The sequence below is a fragment of the Dromiciops gliroides genome, chromosome 2 (genome assembly GCF_019393635.1).
Source record: "Dromiciops gliroides isolate mDroGli1 chromosome 2, mDroGli1.pri, whole genome shotgun sequence".
In the NCBI taxonomy this organism is placed as follows: Eukaryota; Metazoa; Chordata; class Mammalia; order Microbiotheria; family Microbiotheriidae; genus Dromiciops; species Dromiciops gliroides.
Window position 1 is genome coordinate 604,539,282 of NC_057862.1, and position 26,275 is coordinate 604,565,556.

The following is a 26,275-nucleotide window of genomic DNA, read 5'->3' on the forward strand; positions in this document are numbered from 1 at the left end:
GGGAACAAAGCAGTTCAGCAATATCATATTTTGATTATTTTTTGCTCGATTGTTTTTCTTTGTTTCAAGAGAGGGTTCTATGGAGCTAAGGGGCAATCCTGAGAAAAGGATTGCCGTGGTTTTAAAAAAGGACCAATGGAATTTAATAATTCTAACAGCCCCCCCAAAACAACAAAACACCCCAAACCATTAAATAAAAGCAGGCAACAACACAAAGTAACGTAGGTTCAAGAACCGGTGGGAATCCTTCCCCAGGACACCAGTGCCTGTCTCCTGCCTCCTTTTCTCTTCAGCTCAGATGCTTCTGCTCTATGAGCTCCTAGGAAGGCACCCCTGGAGATACTCAAAGGAGTTCTGGGACGAGGCTCTGCGGTCCTGACAGCAGCCTCTAGTGTCCTCACTGATCTGGGACACAGGGCACCAGGGCATGTCTCCAGGGTCTGGGCATCACGCTGAGAGATCTACCTCCTGGGGCAAGTTCTACCTTCTGTCCTCTCTCCTCACGCCCAGAATCACAGACTCTTCCCACTCCAACCATCTAGTCCAACCCATACCTGAAAGGAATCACCATCAGAACACACCAAGTGACCCTTGAAGCTCTGACTTCAAAGCCTGTCAGGGGGTAGCACCGATGGCCTCCGCTGGGACAGCTCGAGTTCATCCCTGACATTAAGCCTGCAAATAGCCCCTGCTCTTTCTGGTGGGGCCCTCTCAGACAGCACAGCCCTTCAAGTAGCTGGCAGCCATCAGGCCTGCCTTGAGTCTTTTCTTAGCCGGACTGAAAAACATGCCAAGGGGCTTCCCCTGCTCCTCATGACACAGCCCCAAGGCCCCTCAGCATCTTGGCTGCCCTCCTCCAGAGCCTCTTCAGCTTACCTGTTTCCTTCCGAAAGGACAACAGCCAGATACAACCTACTAGCTATGGTCCCCAAAAGCAGAGTGCCAGGACTATAACCTCATTCCTGGGAGCCAGGCTCCAAGAGTGCAGTAGCAACTCTGGCTGACACATCCCGCTGCTAACTCAGAGTGAACTTGAGTCCACCAAGACCCCAGGAGCTTTTCGAAATTGCTGTCTCACCATGCCTGTCCCTTCCTAGGCTTGGGATGGTGACTTTTTTTGTACCCAAGGGTAAGTTTACACTTATCCCCACTGAAGTTCATCTTATAAGAGTCAGCCCAATCCTCCAGGCTGGCAAGATCTTTTTGGATCCTTACTATTCATCCAGTGTTTTAACTATCCCTCCCAACTTTGTGTCATCTGCAAATTGGACAATCACACCATTTCTGCACGTCTGCCACACAGAGAGCAGCCAATGCGATTGAGATTAAGGAGACCACCCTGTCCACCCCAAGCGATAAAAGGTCTGGGTAATCCAAGAGGATCCCAATCTACCTTTACTCAACAGTAGCAAACACAATCTCAGGATACCAAGAGCTCGGAGGGATTCTTGTCCCCTCCCTACGTCCCACTACACAGATGAGAAAACTCAGGTCCAGAGAACTGAAGCAACTTGCTTGAGGTCACACAGCTAGTTAGCTGATGCCAGAGCTACCCAACAAACTGCCCTTGTGAGGGATCTCTCCAGGTCACCAGGACTGACCTTCCCTGTGCCTTACTGTCTCCCCTGGGGGAGACATGCCCACAGGCATGTGTGACCCCTCCAGACGCTCCCCATCCTGAGTCACAATGCACGGACCAGGACTGTGCTTTGAGTTTTACCATTAGGGGCCATGAGCTCATTCACTTACCCAGTGCAGGGACCCGATGCAGACCTTGGCAGCCAAGAGGGGCACGGTGGGATCGCAAGGTCGAAGCTTGGAGCATTCCTTCAGCACTGACACAGCATACGCTGACTGCCAACCAAGGAGGGAAGGGAGAAACGGTGTCACTCACAGGACCTTCAGTAGTAGCTACAACTTTTGGGAACCACCTAATTGTCTCAGCCTTTCAAAGGCTAGGGAGAGGGTCCTTGGTTACAGTCCTCCCACCAGCCACCTCCCTCCCCTGCATGTGGCCAGGACCGGGACAGAGGAGAAGAGTCTAAGTTGAAAGTCAGGGAACCTGGGTTTCTGTGTGCAGGAGTGGGTGTGTGTGTGTGTGTGTGGGGGGTGCCCCTCTCCCAGACAGCCATGCGGTAAACGTTAAGGAGATCAAAGATGGGGAAGTGCTGAGTAAAGTAATACAGTACATACATGAAAGGGATTCTAAAGGAAACCATCTACACTTGCTATAACCGGAAGGCATGTCAGTGTGCATCTAAGCTGCCTTCTAAGAGAAAAGCCAAGGGCAGGTCAAAGAGGAAGAACGGCTGGCTTTGGGTCACCCGCAGAGCCAGGACTAGAACACAGGGCTCCTAAGCCAGAACCTCATCGTCCTTTGCCTGCTGAAGGCTGCTTGCCTCTTCTTTCACTGACCACTTTCAGGAAAATGAAATGTAGGAGTGGAGAGGCAGGGAGACAAAGGAGGCCAGAGGCCTGGTGGAAACAGCTACTTCCAGAAGGCAGCAGTGCACAGAATGCTGGACTTGGAGTCAGGAAGAAGACCCATGTTCACACCCCAAATCTCAGCCTCAGTTTCCTCATCTGTAAAATGGGGATGATAATAGCACCTACCCAAAATAGGGCTGTTGTGAGGTTCAAATGCGGTAATGAACTGATTAAAGAGCTATTAAGTATAGAGGGGAAACCTTTAACTTCTCACTGGGAGCTCAGAGACGAGTGCAGACCAGGAAGCCCACATGCTATCCCTGCCTGGATCAGTAATGAATGAAACCAAAGAAATGAGAGGGACAGGAAGGCAAGAGGAGGGAAGGGACCCATTGGGGCAAACATGAGGTCCCAGACAAGGGGATTCCCCTCCACCCCAGCCTCAGGGAACTTAAGAGTCTAGCCGGAGAAAGCCAACAAAAGCAGGGCAGATGGAGTGGTCCAGGACCACATGCATTACGGCACAGTACAGCCTCAGAGTGGCACTTGAGCATGGAGAGATCAGTATGAGCCACAGGCATCAGAGGAGAGGAGGGCTGTGAAGGCCCAAAGCTGCACTTCTTCCTCCTCTCTGCCCAGGCGGGCTCTCTGAGCAGCACCACCTCTTCCTGACTATAGGGCTGGGCAGGATGGGGACTTAGGAAGAAGGGGAGGAGAAGAGGGCAAAGGCCTGTGACACCCAAGAGCCTCCCTGCCCCCAAGCCTTAGTCAGCCTCAGGCGAGCGCACACTTCCTTCTCCCACTCTGGGGCTGCTGACCTTTGGAACTGGATCCTTGGAATGCTGAATCCTCTAACTTTGACCTCCCCAATCCCCACGCAGGGATCCTATTTAAGGAGTCATCTGAGGACTCAGCTATCGGGAGCTGGGCTGGGGGTGGGGGCAGGCAAAAGAAGAGAGGGGCTTTAAAAAAATGAGGGTTACCTAGCAACTGAGTCTATGCTTTTGCTGAGAAAACCAACAGAAGGAGCGACCTAAATCATCGAACTCATCCGTTATTACTGCAGGATGATGTGCCAGATATATTTATATCTCCCAGCCTAACTTTCTGGAAGGCCTATCGGGGGCGGTCACAGCCACCGAACCTCAACTCCAACTTTAGGCTACCGAGAGATGCCGTCTTAAGTGTCGCTCCCTCCTCTCCCAGCCTGATCGAGGTCACCCTCTTCAGATCGTCCTGTCAGCAACAGCACAGGCTGGTTCATTTAATCTAGCGGAATCAATTCCCAGACAGGCCTGGTGTTCTGTCTGATGCCCCTGGAAAGATCCCCCCAGATCACAGGACACCTCAGGCCCAGGGCACTCTCTTGGTCCCCAAGGACTATCCAAGGGCCGGCTGTCATGAATCCTTCAATTCATCTCTCCGACAAAAACTCCTTCGTCCCTGTTCCCCAGGGCCACCCTCAGTGCCCAGCCCTACCAAGGCAGCAGACTCACTGTAAGAAATGGTACCACACACAGGGGTGTGAGCTTCTCTGAAGGATTCCCTAGAGATTCAATCTGAGGCCATTCCCTGAACTCGGCATTCATTTGAAAAAAATAAAGAACCACCATTTTATGGCCATGGTATTGATGAACTGTAGAATTTTATCACTAGAAGGGAACATGGTTGTGGTCTAACACCTTCATTTGACATACCAGGAAACTGAGCCCCAGAAACAATGACCTGACCAAGATCACATAGTCCTTAGAGAAGAAGGTCAGAATGCAAGTTCTCTAACTACAAATGCAGAACTCCTTAGATCTTTACAACACCCTAGGAGGCAGGCAGGGAAGGGCTTATTAGCTCCATTTTACAAATAAGGAACCTGAGGCCCAGAGGGCTGAGGTGAATTTCCCCAGGTCACACAGCTACTTAGGCAGACGCAGAACTCAGATCCCCTGACTCCCAGTCCAATGCTCTTCCCACTGCACCACCCTACCACCCTCATGTTCTAGTTCCCATCCCCTAAGGCTGTGCCTGGGCTCCCTTCCCCACCAAAGGAAGGACCCAAACCCACATCTTCCTCCCCTTGAAGGGGAACAAGGCCCATGAGATAACACAGAAGAGAAAGGGCACTACTGAGCCGAGCAGCCCTGGGCAACCCTGCCAAAGCTCCAAACCAACATCTGGGGGGGCCGGCCATGCTGCCTCTCCTCAGTCCAGAAGGTAGTGGAGACTCCTGCCTGATGGGGCTCTCAGCATCCCCTGAATAAGCCCTGCCTGTCCCCACCTTAGTTCCTCCTCCTCCCTGCAAAGTCCTCCCCACCCCTCAAGGCCCAGGCCCACCCTTCTGTCTCCCTTAAGGCTCTCACTCTCTGGGATGTCTGAACCACTCGGGTGCTTATGTTCTAAATGAAATCAGAGGGAGGGGTGTGTGTGTGTGTGTGTGTGTGTGTGTGTGTGTGTGTGAGTGAGAGAGAGAGAGAGAGAGAGAGAGAGAAGGAGGGAGGGAGGGATGGATGGATGGATGGATGGAGATCGGCTCTGCTGCAGCACAAGCTCTGAGGGTAAGGCATGTCTCACTTTGCCTCGGCAGTGCTCTCACACAAGGCCAACACTTCGTGAACGCTGGGGAAGAAGCAGCAGCAAGGCAGTGTAGAGAGCATCAGACTTCAGGTCCACAGAGGCCGGATCCCAGCTCTGGTGTGAAGAGCTCTAATACACACTGGCTGGGTGGTAACTCTGAGCCTCAGTTTCCCCAACTGTAAAATGGGAGTGGCCACCTCTGCACTCCCCACCTTGATGGTGCTGTGGTCAACAGCTCCATGCCCAGTGGGTCTGCCCTACCCTGGCAGAAGTGGGCCTTGGATGGCCCTCTTGGGATGGTCAGAGGCCCAGAGCCCAGGCCTCACTTCTCTGGATGGTGTGGGCTACGTGACACAGCGCCACATCACATACCTCTCTGACCTCTATTTCCTAGCTGTAAAAGGACTAGATGATCCCTAAGCTTTCCTAAGCTCCCTGTGCCTAGGCCTGGGCCAGGGGCAGGGGCAGTGGGGAAGGCAGTGAGGGGAGCCTTCACAGAGGGCTGCCACCAAGAGCTGCTAATAAATGTTTGTGAATTTTTATTCCAGGTTCTGGTGGGGGTAACGGGGAGTACCTGCTATCAGTTTGATCTCAGTATCCCTCACCTGTCTGGAGAAGGCTTCTTCAGATGCCAGGCCTAGTCTAGTTAGGCCATCCCCCCACCCCCACCTCCATGCTGTACCCTTGGCTCCCAGGTCCTTTCCCCACCAGTCACTGGGGGAGCAGCCACCCCTCCACCAACCCCACCATGGTGGACATGCAGTCAGTGTGGATTAGGCATTGCAGATTCTAGGCAAGGCCTTCTCAGAGAATGCTTCAGGAGGAGGGAGGGATGGTGCACAGATGGGCAGGGAGGGGCAGAGAAGAGGGAATTCCCTCAGCCCCATAAAAGGCTCAGGGTATTTACAGCTCTTAGATCAATTTGCAACCTCATGCCACAGTACTTCCTCCATCCCTCCCCTGCCCCCCACACTCCCCTCTGAACACACGAGCCCAAGGAAGGTTCTCTGTTCATGGTTCACGTTGGTGCTTAAAATAGACCTTTATGTAAGTCTAATTCTGACCTGGTAAAGCATGGAGATGAGGTAGGGCAGGGGGCTAAAGTGGTTCATTGGCAGGGGTGGGGGGAGTCTTAAGAGAATTGCTGCATGCCCCCCCTCCCCCACCCCCCAGATCCTGTCTGAGTGGGCTAAAGCCAGAACCCCTTTAACTGACCAAGGTCTTCACATCTTCCACTGGACTTTCAGGGGGGAAGGATCTACCCCATCACGCACCAGAGTCCTGCTAACAGATTTTATTGATAGCTGCCTCAACTTTTCTCCCAGCCTTCCCAGGGCTTTTTCCTTACCCTAACGCACAGTTCACAGGCCCAGGAAACATCAAAGACTGTTTCTCAGGTCCAGAGCTTCCTCAAAATCTTAGTCAAAAAGCCCCAGAAACAAACCCCTGATCCAGCCAGCAACAGCAAGCAAACACCCAGCATGGGCTCTGCTTTTTGTAAACCAAGTCACGAATTCAGACAGACACAGATACAGACGTGCCCCTGGGGAAATTCATCCATGCTACATGTGCATATGTAACGTATGAACGCACACATGCAGAGATATCATCAGTACTGTCAAGGAGGACATGGGGATTTCACCCCCACCCCCAAAGACATACGTCTGCATACTCCCCACACACTCACACTTGTACACACTCACACACCCAACTCACACAAACACACATACTCACACATACAGTCACACTTTCACTCTCACACACACATACACACTCATATACACACACTCTCTCACACACACACACACACACTCTCTCTCTCATACACATATTCACACTCTTTCACACACACACAGCCACACACTCTTTCACACACACACACACACACACACACACACACACAGAGTCACATATTCTTTCATACACATACACCCTCTCTCACATACAGCCACACATTCTTTCACACAATCTCACACATATACACCCACACCCTTCCCTCTTTTGGCCATATAGCAACAATCTCATTTCCCCCTGAGGACACCAAGAAGCAGGAAATGAATTCCAGTATCAGCAATGTCCTGTCCCACAAACCCACACATCCATCCATTTTCCAGGCAAGTTAGTTGGTCCCAAGGAGAAGAGGAAGGAAAGAAAAGGGAATCTTTTCCTAGACAATAGGGAGCAGCCAGTGGGAGAAGACACCGATGCGTGTGGGATGGAAAGAGCTGCCAAGGCCTTACCTTCCCACAAGCCACCATGGAGAGGGCCAGCTGATACCAGAGGTGGAATTCTTCACAGGCAAACTTGATGGCTCGCTCGAGGCACTGGGGAAACAAAATGTGTTTGAGTCACCGGCTCCATTACTCCCAGATATCCTGGGGAGTTGCCTAGTGCCCAGATCTCTGGATTTCGGGGGGAGTGAGGTGGGCTCAGCAGATAGTACTGGACTTGGAGTCAGGAAGACCTGAGTTTGAATCTTGCCCCAGACATTCATTAGGTGTGAGATCTCCTCCTCTGTAAAATACGGGGGCTGGACCTCCTTCCCTCTGCATCTATGACTAAGAATTTCAGTACAAATGGGAGGCTGATCTGCCTCCTTCCTGGAGAACCCACCCAGTGGTTTCCTGCGTGGACACTGGCAGGCTCTTGAGACTGCTTGGCCACTGACAGGATGGAGTGACTTTGGCTAAGTCCCCTTCGGCCACCTTGGTTTCCTCATCTGTCAAACCACCCACCACACTAGCTCTGCCTAGCTCACAAAGCTATCGAGATGATCAGACAAAATACAGCACATAAAATGTGCTTCTGAAAAGTGGAAAGAATCATTTTGAGGGCTTTACTTAGCCATCGTCATGGTCATTACCCTCATCCCATCTCTTTGTCTCTTTTCTTCTTGGTCTTCATAAAGAAACTAAGCTGAAATGACCCCAGGAACAGTTGGGGTGGGGTGGGGGCAGGGACTAAGAAGAGCGACTTTCAGGCAGAATCAGGTACCCTTAGCCCCTGGAGTGGGCGGGTGGGGAGGGGGCTCATTCTCAGCCTCCAGCCTGACCGATGAGGCTTCCATAAGCCCCAAAGAGCTGAAGGACATTCTGGTAGAAGCTGGCATGTGGGCTCAGGACCGGACAAGTCCCAGGCATGGAAGCCCCCTGCTAGAGCGTTACCAGGAGCACAGCAGGACTGAAGTGGAGGCGAGAGGGTTGATTCCCAAGAAGGGACAATCGCTCACCCCTCTCCCGCCTCCAGGCCCCTAGGTGTGGGCTGATGGTCCTAAGGGAGGCAAAGTCAGGACCTGGGAACAGTGCAGCTCCTGGCAGAGGTCCTACTGATGGATACTAGCCTTGGCCTGAGTTTGAAATGGCACCTAGTACACAACAGGCACTTAATAAATGCTTGTTGACTTGTCTTGACGGGCCCACCCACAGCTCCTGACCTGGGCTTGAGTCTCATTCTAAATGCCAAGCTTGAAACTTTACCCAGATAAACCTGGAAGCTAACTCTACTGGTATCTCAGGATTTAGGAAAGGAAGCCCCCCACCTCCCATCACAGTCCATGGTCTCCAGAAGATGGACATAGATGCTTCCAAGGGGGAAGGAACATTCAATGTAGAAATTCTGCCCTCCTGGTCTGTTTTGGGTCCCGGTTCTTTTCCAGCTTGCCTGCCTCCCTGGACTCGCCTCTATCTAACCCGGAGAGCCCGGGCACCAAGAGAAAAACTACCCTTGCTTGAAACAGAGGGCATGGGAGGCTCCCGTACCTCAGAGAGCATGACATACTGCCCTCTTCTGCCCAGTGTGATACTCAGAAGGTCGTAGACTGTGGAGGCATCCTGGAGACTGACAGTCCGATCTTCTTTCTGTTCTGGTGAGCGGCTCAGAACCACGTCCCGGGTGGCCTGCAAGAGAAGGAGAATTTGGGGATGAAAATACCTCAGACCCTAGAGACGACCGGGTCACTCCCTCCCGAGAAGCACGTCTATCTTCCTGGCACCCCAGCCATGACCATGCCTCAGCAAAGCCCTGGCACTGGGCAGGACAATTAGAAAACAAACCGGTTCAGCCCCCCTCACCCCCAGGCCAAACTGGGTCGCCTGGCCACCACTGGTGAGACGAGGGTGGTGGGCATTCCCCTGAGATCATCCTCCCTAGCTGTGCCCTAGAAAGCTGCTTCCCATTCCCATTCCTAAATCACAGCTGACTATTACAAACATCAACAGTCCTTAGTTTTTAAAAACCTGTCTCTAAGGAGGGGAGAATGAGTTCTGCTTCCTGTGTCACAGAAGGAAAAGCAAGGTAATGAAAGAGATGAATTCAGAAAGTGCTCATCTCATCCATACCCCTCCCCTCTTCTCTCTACAGCTAGGCAGCAGAGTGATACACCAGGTTAAACTTGCACTTAGAAAGACCTGGGCTCCAATCTAGCCTCAAAGACTTAATTACTGGCTATATGACCCTGGGGTAAGTCACTTAACCTCTCTGCCTCAGCTTCCTTGTCTGTAAAAGAGGAATAAGAGCAGCTCCTACCTCCCAGGGTACAAGTGCTTCACAAGCCTGAATGTGCTGTGTAAACGTTAGCTACTCTTATTAATTACTTTTGTTATTTTAAGTACTTGAAGGTTCAAAAGGCACCATCTCACTTGATACAACTCTAGGAGGCAGGGGTTATTATTATCCCCATTCTAAGGCTGAGGAGACTGTAGCAGAGAGAGGATCAAGTGACTTGCCCAGGGTAACACAGCTAGGTAAATGTCTGATGCAAAACTCGATTCTAAGTTCAGTTCTTTGTCTACTGCTCTATAGATGCGGGCTGCTATTATTCCATTCCTCACCCCACCCCCCATCCCTCACAAACTCTGCTCTGTTTAATGACCACACTCCCCAGTAGAACTGCTCCCTCCCTAGGACCGTGGGCCCCTTCCATCTCCTCCGCCCTCTCCCGTGTGCCCTCTCCTCCTCTCTTCCATCACCGGACTTGTCTTCTAAGCTTTCTGCCTCAGCTCTCTGCGCTCATGCTCACAACTCTTTGGTTTCCCTCTTGCTAGTCTGCAGATTTACCAGATGGCTACTTGGGAAAAGGAGTAAGGGGGGAGAATCCTGATTCTGCTTTGAGGCACGGCATAAAAACAAGCTCCCCCGGAAATCTCTCCCTTGCCAGCTCTAGGGTAAAAAGGGCTCTCCTGCTTTCAGAAGCAGCTCAAGCACCACCTTCAACATGACACCTGCTAGTGTAATGGTCCAGCCTGCATTTATTTTCCATGTGTTTATTCTGCCTCTGCTTATTTATGGACAAGTCTCCCCAGACAGAAGAGAAACTCCAAGTAGGGATTGTTTCATTCTTTGTACCTGGATCCTTAGTGCCTAGAATAGAGCTAAGCAGGGGCTTCATCAATGCTTTTTGATGAATCCATCTGCCTTCTGCTCGCTCTTTTAAGAGTCCATTTCGGGGCAGCTAGGTGGCGCAGTGAATAGAGCAACGGCCCTGGATTCAGGAGTGCCTGAGTTCAAATCAGGCCTCAGACACTTAACACTGTGTGACCCTGGGCAAGTCACTTAACCCCAATTGCCCCGCAACCCCTCCTCCCCCCCCCCGCAAAAAAAAAAAAAAAAAACCAAAAAGAAAAAAACAAACAACACCCCCCCCCCAAAAGCCAAAAGATTCCATTTCCCCTGCCAGGGGCAACACAAATCCTACACAGCTCAGCCTCAATGGGACACTTGGCCAGACTTTGAACGAGGGGAGGCTGAGGGAACCTGATTTCCCGAGCCAGCCTAGCTGGGCAGTACCTAAGAGAGCAACACACTCCAAACCTTAAGTCTTATAGGCCATCCTGCCGCCACTTGTTATTTGTAGGAGACTGAAAATGAAAATGGATGTAGAGACCGAATGCCTGGACCCAAGTCTTGATTTTGCCCCTCATCAGCCATATAAGCATAAATGTCACTTAACCTCTTCAGGGCTCAGTTTCCTTGCCTGCAAAATGGTTATAATAATATGGGCACAACCTAAGCTTGCAGGATTGTAAAGTATAAAGTGTAAGTGTGGGCTATTTCCCCACCTCTGATAAAAAGGGACCTCGGGCTCAGCCATTCTTTATTTAACCCAACTTCAGATCCCAGGTTTGGAGCCTGTACACACTCCATGCCAGGGAAGGGGTGGGGGTGAATGGGGGAAAAGGACAGCATCAGTCCTAGATCCCCTCATGAACACAGATGGCAACTACCCCTTGTCCTCCCTTCCTCATCGACCCTCAGCAAGAGGTCAAGTGTTGCCGATGAAGAAGTCTGAACTGCCAGGGGTCTATTTCTGCACCGGAACAGGAAGGGCACCCAAAGGAATGAAGCTCGAATGGGTGATATTTTGGGGCCTCTCCAGCCACATATAGGCAGCTGCCTCTTCTGCCTAGAGAGGAGCTGTCCTGGTTTGCCCAGGCATGAGCCATGTGACCCTTCCCAGGGCAAATACTAGTGAGCTCCAGCTCACCAGGGCCTCCAAATGGTTATGGGGGTGGAGGAGTGCCGGTGATATTCTCCTGGTTACCAACAAAATCCGCCCACACATCGACCAGGCAGGGGGAGGGAATGCTAGTGCAGCCCTGCAGCAGTAGCTCCACCAGGCTCAAAAGTGATGTCAGAGCTCCCTCTGGGCCCCTACACTGCACCAGCAACCCCAGCCAGGCCTACAAGTGGGACGTGTGCCAAAAGGCCTCCTGGCCCTCAGGAGTCCTCTCTAGCCTGACAGCCCCATAGGAGTCCTGAGCCCTAGATGAGGGACCCTGCGGATCCGGAGAAGGGAAGTAGGAAGCGGCCCTGCCATTAGGAATCCCTGGTTTGATGGGGAGACAGGCCCTCCCTTCTGGCCACCTTGACTACGGGAGGGAAGGAAAACAAGGAGAAGCAGCTCACATTCATAAGGCTTTTAAGTTCTACAAAATGCTTTACATCTATGATCCATATGATCCTCCCAGCCCTGTGAAGCAAGTGTGATTATGAGCCACCATTTCACGGAAGAGGAAACTGAGGCTCAAAGCGACCTGCTCCCGGGATCACATTGCTAATATGTTCTTGAGGCAGAATTTGAACCCAGACTTCCAAACACCAACCCTAGGTGCCATCCATGTTATGTCACATGGTTTCTCCAGCCTCTAGTGCCTGGCCTTAGGCCACTTTTACTCTTCTTCCCTGGAGAAGAAGGAAACCCAAGGGCTGGCAATAAAGATGAAAGGGACCTGAGGGAGGGATTTGAGGTCATATAAACAAGTGAAAACTGGCCCAAACCAGATTAACTTGATCACAGCCACTAGGGAGGGTAGGAGCTATGGCTGAAACCAAGAGCCTCAAATTCTAGCTCTAGATTCTACTCCCTTTGTAGCTCTGGCCAGGTCACTTTACCTCTAAGGGAATGGATAAGGGTCAGGAGCTGAACCCTGGAAATCCTTACTAGTCTCTCTCTCTGGATGGACACACAGCCCCCTCAAATGGTTATCCTATTAAACTTCCCGGCTGTTTTGGACAGTGGTATCAGCACAAGCTAGAGGCCATGGCCAGGTGAACTTAAAGAGGCTTCTGGTGGAAGTGATTTTTGAACAGTATTTTTAAGGAGAGGAAAAAATAATTGGGGGGGGGGCAGAGACAGGGGGTTTCTGTGGAATGAGAAATGTCCAGCTGTGCCTCCCTCTGAGCCCTGGCGAGGCAAAGACTAGCAGCCTCCCAGTGACAATCCTGGCCCTGACTAAAATGACATTTAGGGGCAAATGTGAGAGAGGGCAGAAAGCTCCTCTCCCCCAGGGTCACCTGGAAGGGACTCCACTAAGTGCTGGCTGTGGCTGGACACAGGCTTGTTCTCACTGCTCATCAGGCCTGGGGGAAGCTGACCTCAAAGGCATGGCCTCCTCCTGCCAGCAACCAGCTCAGGGTGATGTCAGAGCCCCAGATCCAATCCTGGGGGCCGAAGCAACCATGAAACCAGCATCAGGGAAAAACAGTTCCTAAGAAGCTGGGTCAGGGGTCCCAGGGGAGGCTGCGTGGCAGCAGGCATGCGGGCGAGGCAGGGCTGGCCACAAGGAAGGTGTGAGGTGGTTACTACAGGAAGAGCAGCTCGGTGGTGGCATGGTTGCCATGGTTTCGGGCAGGGTGTCTGGGCTGGGCTGCGGTTGCCAGGCTGTGGCTCTGTTAGGAGCTGTTGTCAACAGGACTGGGGGAAGGGGAGGATGTGCATGGTGGGGAGGGGGCTAGCGGCTAATGGAGGAAACCCACAGGCCCACCCACTACAGCTCACAGAGGGAGCCAAGTCTGCAGCAGCGGAGATGGCCTCAGACCTTTCAGGAAAGACCAAGGGGGCCAAAAAGCTGTTCAGAAAAAACCAATCAACACACAGGGTCTGACGGTATATTCCACACTTGTAGCCCTCCAACTCTGCAGTGAAGGTTCAGTTACCATTATTGCTCTTCTCAAAGAGATGACAAGATCACTCTTGTGCTGGAAAGGGTAGGAGAATGGAAACTCTTGGAGGGAAAGGACTGATTCCACTTTCGAATGTGTAGCCTCAGCTTGGCACAGTACTTGGTCCATAGCCAAGGCCTGGCCAGTCCCTTCCCTCCCTCCCCCACCCCAACACCCTTTCCGGTCCTAAGAAGTCCTGTGACTCACAGTCCCCTCAGGTCGGACAACCTATAGTTGTGCCAGGGCTGCCCCTGTGCCCAGGCAGCTGTGGGGCCCTACCTCAGCTCATCAGCCCCATACCCTTTTCTTCATATCACTGGGCTCTTGAAATCCTACTCCATTTAGGAAGCTTTCCTCTGGGGCCCCTTCTAGGTCCAAGAGTCCTCTGCAGTCTCTTCAGTTAACTCTCAATCAGTCTGGTGGGGGGGGGGGGGTTGGTAAAACCAGATGCTTAAGGAACAGGAAGGGAACCACCAAGATCGGCTGGCCCTGGCGACGTGTCTGCAAGTCACGATTCCTGATAGGAACGTCACACTTGATAGTAACAGTGCCCCTCCTGTGATCAGAAGGTCGTCTCCTCGACACCACCTCTTGGATCCCCTGATTTCTTTCAAGATTCAACCCAATGGGGGCAGCTAGGTAGCGCAGTGGATAGAGCACCAGCCCTGGAGTCAGGAGTACCTGAGTTCAAATCCGGCCTCGGACACTTGACACTTACTAGCTGTGTGACCCTGGGCAAGTCACTTAACCCCCACTGCCCCTCAAAAAAAAAAAAGATTCAACCCAAGCAGCACTTTGTGCACGAGCACCTTCCTGGAGGCCCTGGCTGCTAATGCTGCCCTCCCCTTCAAGGTTAACACCCCCCCCCGCCCCCCAATAAGCAGAGTGTTTCTTCTGTTAGCAAGAAGTTAGAAAATAGCTGGATTTTTGTCCCTGTATCCTCAGCACCCAGCACCATCTGGTAACTAGTCACTGTAATGAGTGCTTAATAAAGGCCTGTTGACTGACATATCTTTTCACGGTACTTTTACTTACACTCCCATTTCATTCTCAAAACATCCCTGAACACTAGATCCCCAAGGTCCCTTTGCCTTGTCTACATTTTATGATTCTTACAGACAGAGAAAGTGTTGTTATCTTCATTGGGATATGGGTAAACAAAGGCCCAGAGAAGGCCTGGGTCACAGTGCTTTACTCAAGGGAACGTACTAAGCTAAGACTAGGATGATCCAGGTTGGGTGACTTCCATGTTGAGACTCTGGCCGGTCGCATCAGTTCTGTGTTCTCAGTAGGAAATAGCAGAGGGATTCAGAGCCTCTTCCCAAACCTCTGCTAACAACAGATCTTCTTCTCATTCTCCTCTTCTGTGTCCTTCACTCCTGGATCAGGATGGGCTGGATACATGACCCACACTAAAGGGCCATCACTGACCCACACTTTAACTGCATGGGATGAGGTCACAGATGTGCTTAGAGAAATGCCCCAATCAAAATCAAGGCCAGCCTTTCACAAGGTCATGGAGGCCCATTTTCTGTCGGAAAACTGGATTCTGCAGGTATCCCATAGATAAATCCCCTCAACAACAGGCCAACCAATCACCAGAGGCCCAGATGATCAAGCCTTGAGCAAACACTCCTCATTTCTCGGAGCAATTATCTAAGTGAACTGGGCGAGAGCTTGGGGGAGAGAAGGCTCAAGGGGATTGTGGCAGCTGTCTTCAAATCTGTGAAGGGCTTTAGCATGGGAGAGGTTTAGACGTGTTCTGTGTGGCCTGAGACGGAAGACTCCCAAGTCCCGTGGGTGGAAGCTGCAAAGTGGACAGTTGAGACTTGATGTCATGAAACGCTTCTTAACAATTAGAATCAGATAAGTGACCTGGCACTAATTAAACACCGACTGTGTGCCAGGTACTCTGCTAAGCACAAGGGGTAGAAAGAAAGGCCCACGCAGCCCCTGGAGGGGCTCCCCGTCTAAGGAAGAGAGGGGAGGAAGGGGATTCCTCACATGGTAATGGGCTCCCCATCATGGAAGGCGGGCATTCTCGTTCAGGTCTGGGATGGCCTGGATGACCGCCGAGGTTTCCTTCTGAGGCCACGAGAGGAAAGACGCCTCCCAGGATTGTCGAGGAGGCCCTAGCTTGTTCAGGAGGCCGGCCTCCTTCCTGAAGGACATCCTAATGCTTGGCTGCTGCTTCTCCCCAACAGACATAATTACCATTGGCTCTAGAGCAGCCATTATATATAGCCAAGAAATAACACGTTACAGCTGCCGTCTCCCGGAATGGCATCAGCCCCCAGATTGTGCTCGCCCCTCTTCCCTCCAGCTTCTTGAGTCTCAGCACAGTCTGCTGGTTAATGAGAAGGGCCTTGAGTGTCAAGAGGGAACTTGAAGGCTCTCCTGGAGCAGAACCCTTCTTCTTTCTTCAAAGGCCAAAGGAGGAACCAGAGGGAGTTTCCCACCTCGTACCTCCCAAGGAGGCTGGGCTGAAAGGACACCGTGCATCTGGGGATGTCAAGAGCCAGGCAAAATCTTCTCACTGATACCACAAACAAAATCTTCTTTCCCAATGGGCTCCAAGACATCTGAAGCCCAGGGATGCTCTTGGAATCTGGTCCGAGGGATGTAATAAAGCTGACAACTTTCTGGAAGGGACTAAGCTGCATCCTCACGAAGCAGCAAACGTACTCTAGAGAACTCTACCTTACTTAAGGCAACTTTTTATAAAGTGAAGAAATTCTTTTGCAAAGCACACATTGTCCACCTATCCTCCTTTCCTACCTCCAAGTATCCCTGCCCCCACACCTTCAGACCACCCCCACCCCCCGATACCATAATGTATCTGTTTGCTAAGTACGGCCTTTTATATATGAAATATGCTTAAAGAAGGGTCCACTTGGAAACCACCTGAGAGCTAGTGCACTGCCTGGCATCTTCATGGCTTTCACTGGGCAAACGCCTAATTTACTCACCAGAAAGCAGTCATTTGTACTAGCAGTGATAAACAGATCACACATAAAGCTAATGTTTTTTTACAGAGTGCCTTGTACTGGGCACAGCCAATGCTCTTTCTGCTTTATCCCTGACATCACGAAAAAGGTCTGGAATAGATTGTACCCTGAGGGAAGTGAGGCCTGGAGTCAAGAAAAAAGGAAAATGGTGAGGAGCCGGGGGCAAAGTCATCCACTAGTCCTGCTCTTGGCCTCCCCTATGCCTGACCCTGTGTCACCAAGGAAGGCCGAGAAACAGACACAAACCAAAATGCAGCAATGAACTGGGCTGCTCTGCTGGGCCTGGGTGGAAACTTCACTGAAGAACAAACCAGAGGATGTTCAAAGGGTACCTAGTGAAGGGGGCCCAAAAAGCCACCTGGCCCATGGTGTCCAAGCCTGCCAAGATGGAACGCCCAAGCAGCCATCATCTGACAGGCACGGACTCCATGCAGTACACAGGTCCAGGCGCTGGAGATCTCCCTGAAACAACCCTCTGCACTGACAGAGGACAGAGATAACTAGACCAGCAAGAGGCTCACAAAGCCCAGCTCAGGACACCCCCGAAGGAAGGAGCAGAGCCTCACAGACATCCTGGAGAACATCTGAGAAGCACTGGGAGGAAGGAGGGGAAAATGAAGGCACACCACTTAGAGGGCACAGCATGGACCGGGTCATGGAGGAATAAAAGCGGCAGAGCCGTTTAGGGAGTGATGCACATAGACTTTATAAAGGGAAGGAGCATGAACAACAGTAGCACAACCAACACTGATACGGCCTTCGCTGTGTGCGGGCAGGGGATGAAGTGCCTTACAGTGACCTGATCACAGGAGGCAGCTACTGGTGTGATCCTCACTTTATACACGAACAAACTCAGACAAACAGAGGGTAAGTGACCTGCCCAGGGTCACACAGTTAAGTGGGGGACCTCTAAGGTCCCTTTCCCTGTTCTAATCAAGGGCAGTGTGACTCAGTGTTAAGAGCTCTAGACTTGGAGTCAGAGGCCCTTTCTATGTAGACGGATGATGAACAGGCAGGAGGAGAACCCACACTGCTCTAGGGAGTGAGCTATCTTCAAATGCAGCAGTGACACGACGAAGAATTTCCAAGGACCAGAGTGCTCAGCCCCATTCCCCTGCTGTAGCTCTGCTCTTGGGGTTATACTCACCAGGTAACCTTGGGCCTTATTTCTCCTCACCTAGAGGGGGAATGGGGGAGATGGGGGTGAACCAGATGACCTCTAAAGTCCCTTCTGGCTCTTCATTTTATGCCAGCCAAAGCACAAAACATCCTGCAAAGCATCAGCCACACTTGGAATTCCTCACTTGTTCATGATACTGGCTGCTCCTTGGCACTCTTGTCCAGGCTGGTAAAGCTGTCCAAGGCGGATCTTGAAACCCCTCTGCTACAAGCAATCTCTGCTTGGCAGCTTGGTAAGGAGAGAGCACTATTACGCCTTTCAGGAGGGCCCTATCTTAATGGCTTCCCCCTACAGCTTTCCTAATTCTTCAGATACCAGGAAAAGTTAAGCAGATGCCAAGGCAGCTAGCTGATATCTGATAGGCTTCAGCCCAGCTGAGCATCTGCACCTGGACAGAGCTCTTGTTGAAGCCAATGAAAACTCTGCCCGCATCAAGATCAGGTAAGAATGTCTGGGACTTTGGGTCATGGAAAGGTGGAAGCTGAGTCATGGAGTCCCAACAAGACACCGGGAGTCTGGGTTGCCAGGATCCAACATTTTCACTGGCCTTTACTATGACCTTAGAACAGAGGAGGAAGGATTGGATGATAGGAAGCACGATATGACGATAAAAGAGAGTGAAAGGCAGTCACCAGGCTCTTGCCCAAGGTCCCTGTGGCTACAGGAGGGTGGAATGAGATTGGAGGGGTGGGGCAATGTTCTTCAATCCATGTTCGTTCCAATCCTGACTTAAGTCTAAAGCTCCTGTTTCCTCTACAGGCCTCAAATTTTAAAAATATTTCGAGTGGCCCCTATGCAGATTTACCCGGGCATACTTCCAGGCTGGGTGTGGGCCCAAGTAAGGTGATCATTTGCAAAATGGCCTGAGTGAACTGAGAGCTCCTCCTGCGCCTGGCTAATTCCTAGGCTTTGCATTCTTCCAGATTCTCAAGGAAGACCCTACACAACCACCCACCTCATCTGCTATCAGCAAACACTCCCCCAATTTTTGCCACCTACCAATTATTGCTGTTATTGCAAAAGGGGAAGAAAAGTTGGACAAAAGGAAAATTTTTCTCTTCTGGATTAAAAAAGATGGTAGTTCATCTAAAGTTCTGGTTTTTGTTGAAAGGCGATACTTAGACCTCAATTGGTTGAATGCTTAGGGCACATGGGTGTTTTAGCAAAATGACCATCTGAATTCAGTGTTTGTGGCTCAACCTCTGTCCCAGAGGTGGCCATGGAAAGCACTCAATCAACAGGACTAGCAACTCCAGTCTCCTCTCCTGCAGTGCACCATACTAGGCACTGGATGCAGGGTTGGAGGACCTGAGTTCAAATTCCACCTCTGATACCACTTGCCTGACCTTGGAGAAGTCACCTGCCCGGGACTCAGTTTCCTCATTTGTAAAATGAGGGAGTTGGACTAGAGGGTCTCTAAGGTCCCCCCTTCACAGATGAATGTTTCCAGATTAATATTCATTAATAAAATACAAGCCCGTAGGACTGCCAAGGAAACCAACTACAGTGAAATTCAGTTCTCCAAGTATTTCTGAAATGAAGCCCATAGACCGTGGACTCAGAAGCCCTGGTCCTGAGTTCTTGAGCCCACGATAGTTGGATGGTTATACTCCAGTTCCCAGCTCATGAACAGTCAGAAAAAGCAACACGACTGCAGGGCGGGGGCGCATCCCGAGATACACAAGTCACAGGGCTAATGAGCTGCCTTTGGGGAACTGGCATTTTCAGCCCCATTCCCTGTTTGGCCCAGACCTCTCTAGGCTAAGGTGAGCTGTCGGTCTACAGCCAGGATTAGGGCTCAGTCTATGGCTAGAGATCAAGTCTACAGTTAAGGCTAGGGAGTTCAAGATGGTCATGGCCAGAGGTCCTCTTTACAACTAGAATTCTTGAGTCAATTTGTAGCCACAAGCAGTGACCATTCCGGGGCTCAGGGTTGTTACCACCTGGGCCAAGCTTCAAGAAAGTAGATTTTGACTCAATACCAGAAAGAAGTTTCTAATCATCAGAGCTGCCCACTCATGAGACGGAAGGAGGTCCTCATCCCTGAAAACGTGGAAGGCGGACCTGGTTCACCACTTGTCAGGAATATTGTACAGGCGGATTGCTGCCTGGGGTGGGAGGTAGGCTCTAAGCTGCTATGGTTTGATGGCTAGGGTCAGGGGTCACTCTGTGGCTGGGAAGCTTGTTAGCCTTTCGAGAGCTCAAAGTTGGGCCATGGTTCTGAATCACTGAGCTAACCAGATACAGATGTTCTTGCAATAAATAACCATTCAACTACTTCCCGAGCCTCTAGTTCTGAAAACTTTCCTGGACAACATGTTGTTGCCTCAGTTTGCATTCCTGAGCCACAATTCACATCTTAGTCCTTTCACTGGGACATGATATTGCTAAATAGCCTATGCCAGGCTGGGGCAAAAAGGAGACTCGAACTTGCATCCAAGGTGGTAAAGGACTTTGAGCAAACAGTAGTTTCTATGTCTGTGCTGCTTTAACTCAGCTCAACACCACATTTCCTTCCTCCCACCTAATTGCTGGAAGGTCTCCAAGCTGTGGTCAGTGAACTAGGAATGCCTCCCAATATCAGATCTGACACCATAAATGGGGTGGAGGCTTTGGAAGATTTGTTGTGGGGCAGAAAGGAGGGTGAGGTGTTCCCTTGTCAAATTCCGCCAATCCAGGCTGCTGCCAAATTAACCTTCCTTAAACACCATTTTTATCCTCTGTTCAAAAACCCTCATCGGCTCCCCTCTGCAGACAGCAAAAATCCCAGACTCCTAAGACAGCAGGCCCTCCAAATCTGGTCCTTGTGTTCTTTACCTCCTAATGCCCCACTTCAGCCAGGCTGGTTTCCTCCCTGCCCCCCAACACAGGGGTGTTCCCCTCTTCCACACCGCCACTCACACTTTTGCCTCTTCTTGAATGCCCCTTCCATTCTCTTGATAACTAGCCAAGTCAAATCCCCCCTTCAAGGCTCAGCTCCAATCTCACCTCCATGAGATGCCTTCCGAGATGCCTCTAGTCCACAGTTATCTCACTCTTCTTTGAATCTGTGGAGCACTTATATCACCTACAACTCCTCTGGCACTTCTTGTCCATAACCCGGTACTGTTAGCCACCTTCTCCTGTGTACATATGACCTCTCTCCGCAGCTAGACTGTAAGCTTCTCGAGGGCAGGAAAGCTATCATCTTATTCTTTTTTTACCACCCCCTCTGCCCACCAAGGCCCCCAGGTTCAGGAAGGGACAGAGAATCAAAGATCAATGAATCTGACTGACTGATATTGGCCTGTGGCAAACTGAGGGGAGGTACATAAAGAATGGAGCAGCCATCTTCAATGTCCTTCCCTACACTTCCCTTTTCTTTCCACTGAAGAGAACTCTCTGAACCCCAAAGGCCTGCCCCCCCACCTCATATCCAGGCCCCAAGCTTCAGAAGATGGGATCTGTGTGTGTGGTGGGGGGTCAGGAGAGGCAGGCAAGCCTGGAAAACTTCTAGCTCCTGGACACCCTCCCCCACCCCCGTCCCAAGGCAGAACTTGACTTCAGCTTGGAGCAGCCCCTGTCCTGATCCCCATAAGTACCGGACCCCACTTTCCCCCGTGCAGAGGACCAGGGTCCACCAATCCTGAAGGGCTTACCATGGACTCACTGATGAGAAGAACCAACAGAGCCTCCTCGATGTTGTCATTTGGGCAGAAGAGACTGAAAGACACAAACCGAAGTCCCTATTCAGACACCATCTCCTCAGCCCCAATCTGCTTGATCACTGAAAATGGGGTCAGCCTGGGCCCCATCTCTCTGTCTCTCTCACACCAGTGCCTGGAAACATGAAACAGCTCCTGCATGATTCATAAGCCACCAGACACCACCTTCTGAGAAGCAGCCACTTCCAAGTTCTTTTATGTACCCCCAGAAGGCCAACTCCCAGACCCTTCCCAGAGAGGAAACATTTTCAGGTCTGAGACTGCAAATTGTTAAACAAGGGAGAAAATATCCCATCCCAAGACTGTGGGGACGTCCTGGGGGAGAGGAATGAGGACTGCCTGATAGGCATCAACAAACAGCAGGCTTTGGAAAATGCTGTCACAGAGTCAACTTTTAATAATCTGTACTATGAAGAGAGGTGTCACAAATACTCCAGCAAAAGAAGGGATAATCCCAAACAGAAAAAGCCGCCCATGTCACTTGGCTGGCCTTGGAATGTTTCATATGATTCTCTTGTGCCTGCAGATATTCCTTGGCTTATGCCAAACTGAAATGGAATCGGCATCCTGAGTGCCCCAATGATTTATTCTGAGGGCTGGAGGGGCTAGGAAGGAGGTCATTTATAAACCAATTGGGTGACCTGGGGATTACACTGACCAGAGCTGATACAGAGGGTTTGTTTGGGGAAGGGGAGGGCATCACAAGCCAGGGCTTACTTGTCTCCAGCATAGAGGTCAGGCCTCCTAAGAGGCTGGGTGATGAAGGAATTCTGCTCTTTGCCCATAAACTCCGGCAGAGGGTGTGACAGCGGCCCCCAGTAGCAGTCCTCACTCAGGGAGTGCAGGAGGATCCCTGCCAGCTGCTTGGCAGCGGTCTGACAGAGAGAAAAGACCACCCATAATCATACCCCGGTTATAGCTTTTCTTCCCCAATTCACCTGTCACTTATCAAGGCTCCACTCAAGGCCCACCTCCTCCTGAAGCCCTCCTGGACTGCTCCCTCCACCCCCATAACTCCCTCTTTTCTCCTACAAGCATTTCCAGTTGATGTTGTTGTCTACTGTCTGCTGTCACTACATGCCCAGGAATACAGCCTCCACAACTAGACAAAACTCCTTGAGGGCTGGGGCTATGAGGATGTCAGATCTGAAATTCTCAGCCAGGCACTCTCCACATCATACCAGAGAGAAACCAGAGGATCCCTGGTCTAAAAAGACACTTGTGTAGTAGCTCTGCCTCCCAGTGACCTACTGAGGCCCAAGGGGACTGGTCTGCATGAGGCCCAAGGAGGAGTCAAGGGAACTTATTAAAACCAGGAGTAAGCCCCAAGGTATGTCATGACATCTGTCCAGAGAGTAGAGGTTATTTCAGGAAGATGACTGCTCTACAACAGCCTAGGACCATGTATGTGGAACAAACACACACACACTTCCCCCCTGCCCTTTCCCTTCTCCCCCCACATTCCCAGGATTTCCTTGTTACCACTTTTAAGTTCTGGGTTGCTCTAGTCTCCACAATCCGCAGGACTTCCCGCAGTTCACTCATACCCTTCACGATGTTCCTGGTGGGAGAGCAGAAGTGACATCATTGGCTGGCCCTCAGCCCCACCCCAATCCAGCTTTCTTCCTCAAACCTGAGAAAATTCCATTCCACAGGCAAGGAACTCACTAGCTTGAGTTCCATTTGAAAACAGGAGAGAGAATAAAAGTGAAAAAGGAAAAGGAGATGATCAGGAACCCCAGTGACCGCCAATAACTGGATAAATGCTAGCAAACTTCCCACAAAGGTCCAAGGTGTACCTGAAAAAGGCAACCGAGACTGCTGGGGTTTTGTTTTTGTTTTTCTCAAAAAGACAGAGACTGGGGACAAAGATCCAGGTTTCCCAGAGGGGGTGACTTTAATTAGCATCTACCTTACTGAACTCTTGAGGGAACTGAAGGAGATAATAGATGTAAAGTGCTCAACAAAACCATTATAGCAATGTTTCTATTATTAATAACAGTAACAGTTTAGAAGTTACTGTAGCAGGGGCAGCTAGATGGCGCAGTGGATAAAGCTCCAGCCCTGGATTCAGGACTTCAAATCCAACCTCAGACACACTTGACACTTACTAGCTGTGTGACCCTGGGCAAGTCACTTAACCCCCAATGCCCTGGGGAAAAAAAAAAAGAAAGAAAAGAAAAAGAAAAAAAAGAAGAAGTTACTGTAGCTCACCTATCCTGAGACTTCTCTGCCTCTTATCTGCTTTGGTGTGCCCAACGTATGAATAACACATTGGCAGGGACAAGGCAAGCAGCCCCAGTGGCAGGAGTCACTGGAAAATTGGGAAATCTCCCCATCATCTTCATGAGGCAGCACACTGGATAAGAACTCTGGTCTTGGAATTAGGGAAACGGCACTTGTTACCACTTTTACCTCTTACGCTGACTAGCTGTGTGACATGGAGCAAGTCTCTGAATTTGCCTCAGTTTCATCATCTATAATAATACCTGCACTACATACTTTACAGGGTTGCTGTGAGACTGAATCGGGACAATGAAAGGAAAAGCAAATGATGTAAAAGTCAGTTCTTAGTTTCACCATCATTCAGGTACTTGCCTAGCAACTGAACCAACCAGCTAATTTTCCATCTCTCCCTCTCTACTGGCCACTTCTTTGCTGCCTACAAGCACACCCTCACCCATCTCCCCCAGACTTAAAACTCTCACTTCATAGGCCTAGGCCCAAGGGCCGTCACCCTATACCTCTCAATCCTTTTATGGCCCAAGTCCATGAGAAAACCACCTAAAATTAACAGCCGCCTCCACTTGTGTCGGTCCCCACCCTGTGATTCTGTCCTCATCATTCAGTTGAAATTGCTCTCTCAATCCATAATCTATTCACTAGGACAGCTAGGTGGTGCAGTGGATAAAGTACCGGCCCTGGATTCAGGAGTACCTGAGTTCAAATCCGGCCTCAGACACTTACTATCTGTGTGACCCTGGGCAAGTCACTTAACCCCCATTGCCCTGCAAAAAACAAAAACAAAACATAATCTATTCACTGCCAAATCTAATGGTCTTTTTCAATCCTTATCCAGATTAGTGTCAAAGGCTACTGATCTTCTCTCCTCTCTAGGTCTTTTGTGACATTCCTGTCTCCTGGCTCTCCTCCTGCTGGTCATCAGGGTTTGGCCATTCCCCCCCTTTGACCGACAGCTGTCAGCATAGCACAGGCCCTCATCAGCTTGTGCCAGAACTACTGCAAGGGCCTTCTGATTGGCCGCCTCGCCAGAAGTTTCTTCCCATTCCAGAGATAGATCACATGGACAATAAAATTTTCAGAGCAGTACTTTCTGTAGTGGATTATATTTAAATATCTATGACTCATATGAGTCAAATATTAATAATATACTCAATATAATTATATATGCATAATATAAATGGCAATGCCTGAACAAATATGGTATATTAAGGTAAAGGAAAATTAATCCACCATATGGAATAATGAATAGGGGAAATTCAGAGAAACATAGGAATATGAAAGAGAATGAACAAAGTATAACCAGAAGAACAAGATACAAAACAACTTAATAATGTGAATGAAGATAACACCAAAGAACGAAATATGAGGATCTATGCTAGCTCCAAGTGACTGATGTTGGAATATCCTTTTCTCTATGTTGAGAGAGGGGGGTCTATGGATGCAAAATGCTACATAGTCTTACTCAGATGTCATTTTTTTCATAAATTTTGTTTTGCTTTTTTTTTAAGCATAAGAGAGGCTCTCATAGGTTGGTGAATTGGCAAATAGTCAAGGAATAAAAACCAAGAAGCATTAATAAAACTTAAAAGAGTAAGTACATATGAGCTAGTTGACATAAAACATGCAGCAAGGTCTCTAGTTCTCCAAGAAATGACAATCTAAGACCAAAAATGTTTTGAGCCCTCTGGAAGCCCCCCACCCCATCATCTGAGGACAGTACCTGTAAAGCCACTAGGTGATGGCACAAGCTGAAGGAGGTCAGATCAAGGGAAATGCCCTCCATGGTCACCATCAGGTTAGAGAGTGAGAAAACTCAGTCTCCCAGGGTGAAGAACGAGGGGAGGGAGGGATATGGGAAAGGAAATAGTTGACCCTGGGAACAGAGATGATGTGAAGGCTAAAACAGCAAAGCCAAATGACGAGAAAGCTTGAGCCAAGAAACTAAATAACCCTCCTGACCTCAATCCTCATGTTGTACAGGCCTGCTATGTAATGCAGCAAAAAGAGGACCGGACCTGGGGGAAGGAGACCAGGGTCTCTGCCAGCTCCAACATGGAGCTATCACAATGGGCAAATCATTTTATCTAATTGCGCCTCGGTTTTCTTGTCTGTATAATGAGCATAATGTTTACGACTTGCCTCAAATGGTTATAATGGTGCATAATACTTACAATATCCATTTTTCTAGTACTTTGAGGCAGAGCTTTACATGTTTCCTTATCGTACACTTCCATATTAGCCTGGGAGCCATAAATATGATTTTAAAAATATTTGGGGGAAACCTAGACGCTGAATCACTTAAAATGGGAGGCTCCTAATGGAACAGAAGCTCCCTGAGGAGACAGCTCTGTCTCTGTCTGTCTCCCCAGGGCTTAATATAGCGCTTCATACATAGCAGGGAAGGAGAAAGGTGTCTCCAGTGTCTGCTGCTTCTTTTACTGCATCCACACCACAATTCTAGGAGGGAAGTGCTGTTATTATCCCCATTTTACAGTTGAGGAAACTAAGGCAGAGGCTGAGTGACTTGCCCCGAGTCCCACAGGCAGGAAGTCTCTGTGGCAGCCAGCCATTCTGGACTCCATGCCCAGAGTTCTCTCTCACCACCTATCTGCCCTCAAGCTGCTGGCTAGTGGGTCTTTAGTAAATGCTTGTTGAATTCAAACGAAAAAAAACAAAAACCCTAAGTCCATGCCCTCATGTCAGGC

The 26,275-nt window shown here is 50.2% G+C and overlaps 1 protein-coding gene across 1 annotated transcript in view; it reads right to left on the reverse strand.

Annotated features, from left to right (window-relative positions):
• The window catches only part of TTC7A (tetratricopeptide repeat domain 7A), a 202,081-nt gene that overhangs the window by 105,327 nt on the left and 70,479 nt on the right, over positions 1-26,275 (reverse strand). Inside the window, exons 6-11 of the mRNA XM_043990192.1 lie at positions 22,809-22,887; positions 22,044-22,201; positions 21,261-21,324; positions 8,754-8,891; positions 7,236-7,319; positions 1,750-1,854 (exon numbers count right to left, since the gene is read on the reverse strand). Of these exons, the coding sequence (XP_043846127.1) occupies positions 1,750-1,854; positions 7,236-7,319; positions 8,754-8,891; positions 21,261-21,324; positions 22,044-22,201; positions 22,809-22,887 (628 nt within the window). The remainder of the gene's footprint in view (positions 1-1,749; positions 1,855-7,235; positions 7,320-8,753; positions 8,892-21,260; positions 21,325-22,043; positions 22,202-22,808; positions 22,888-26,275) is intronic.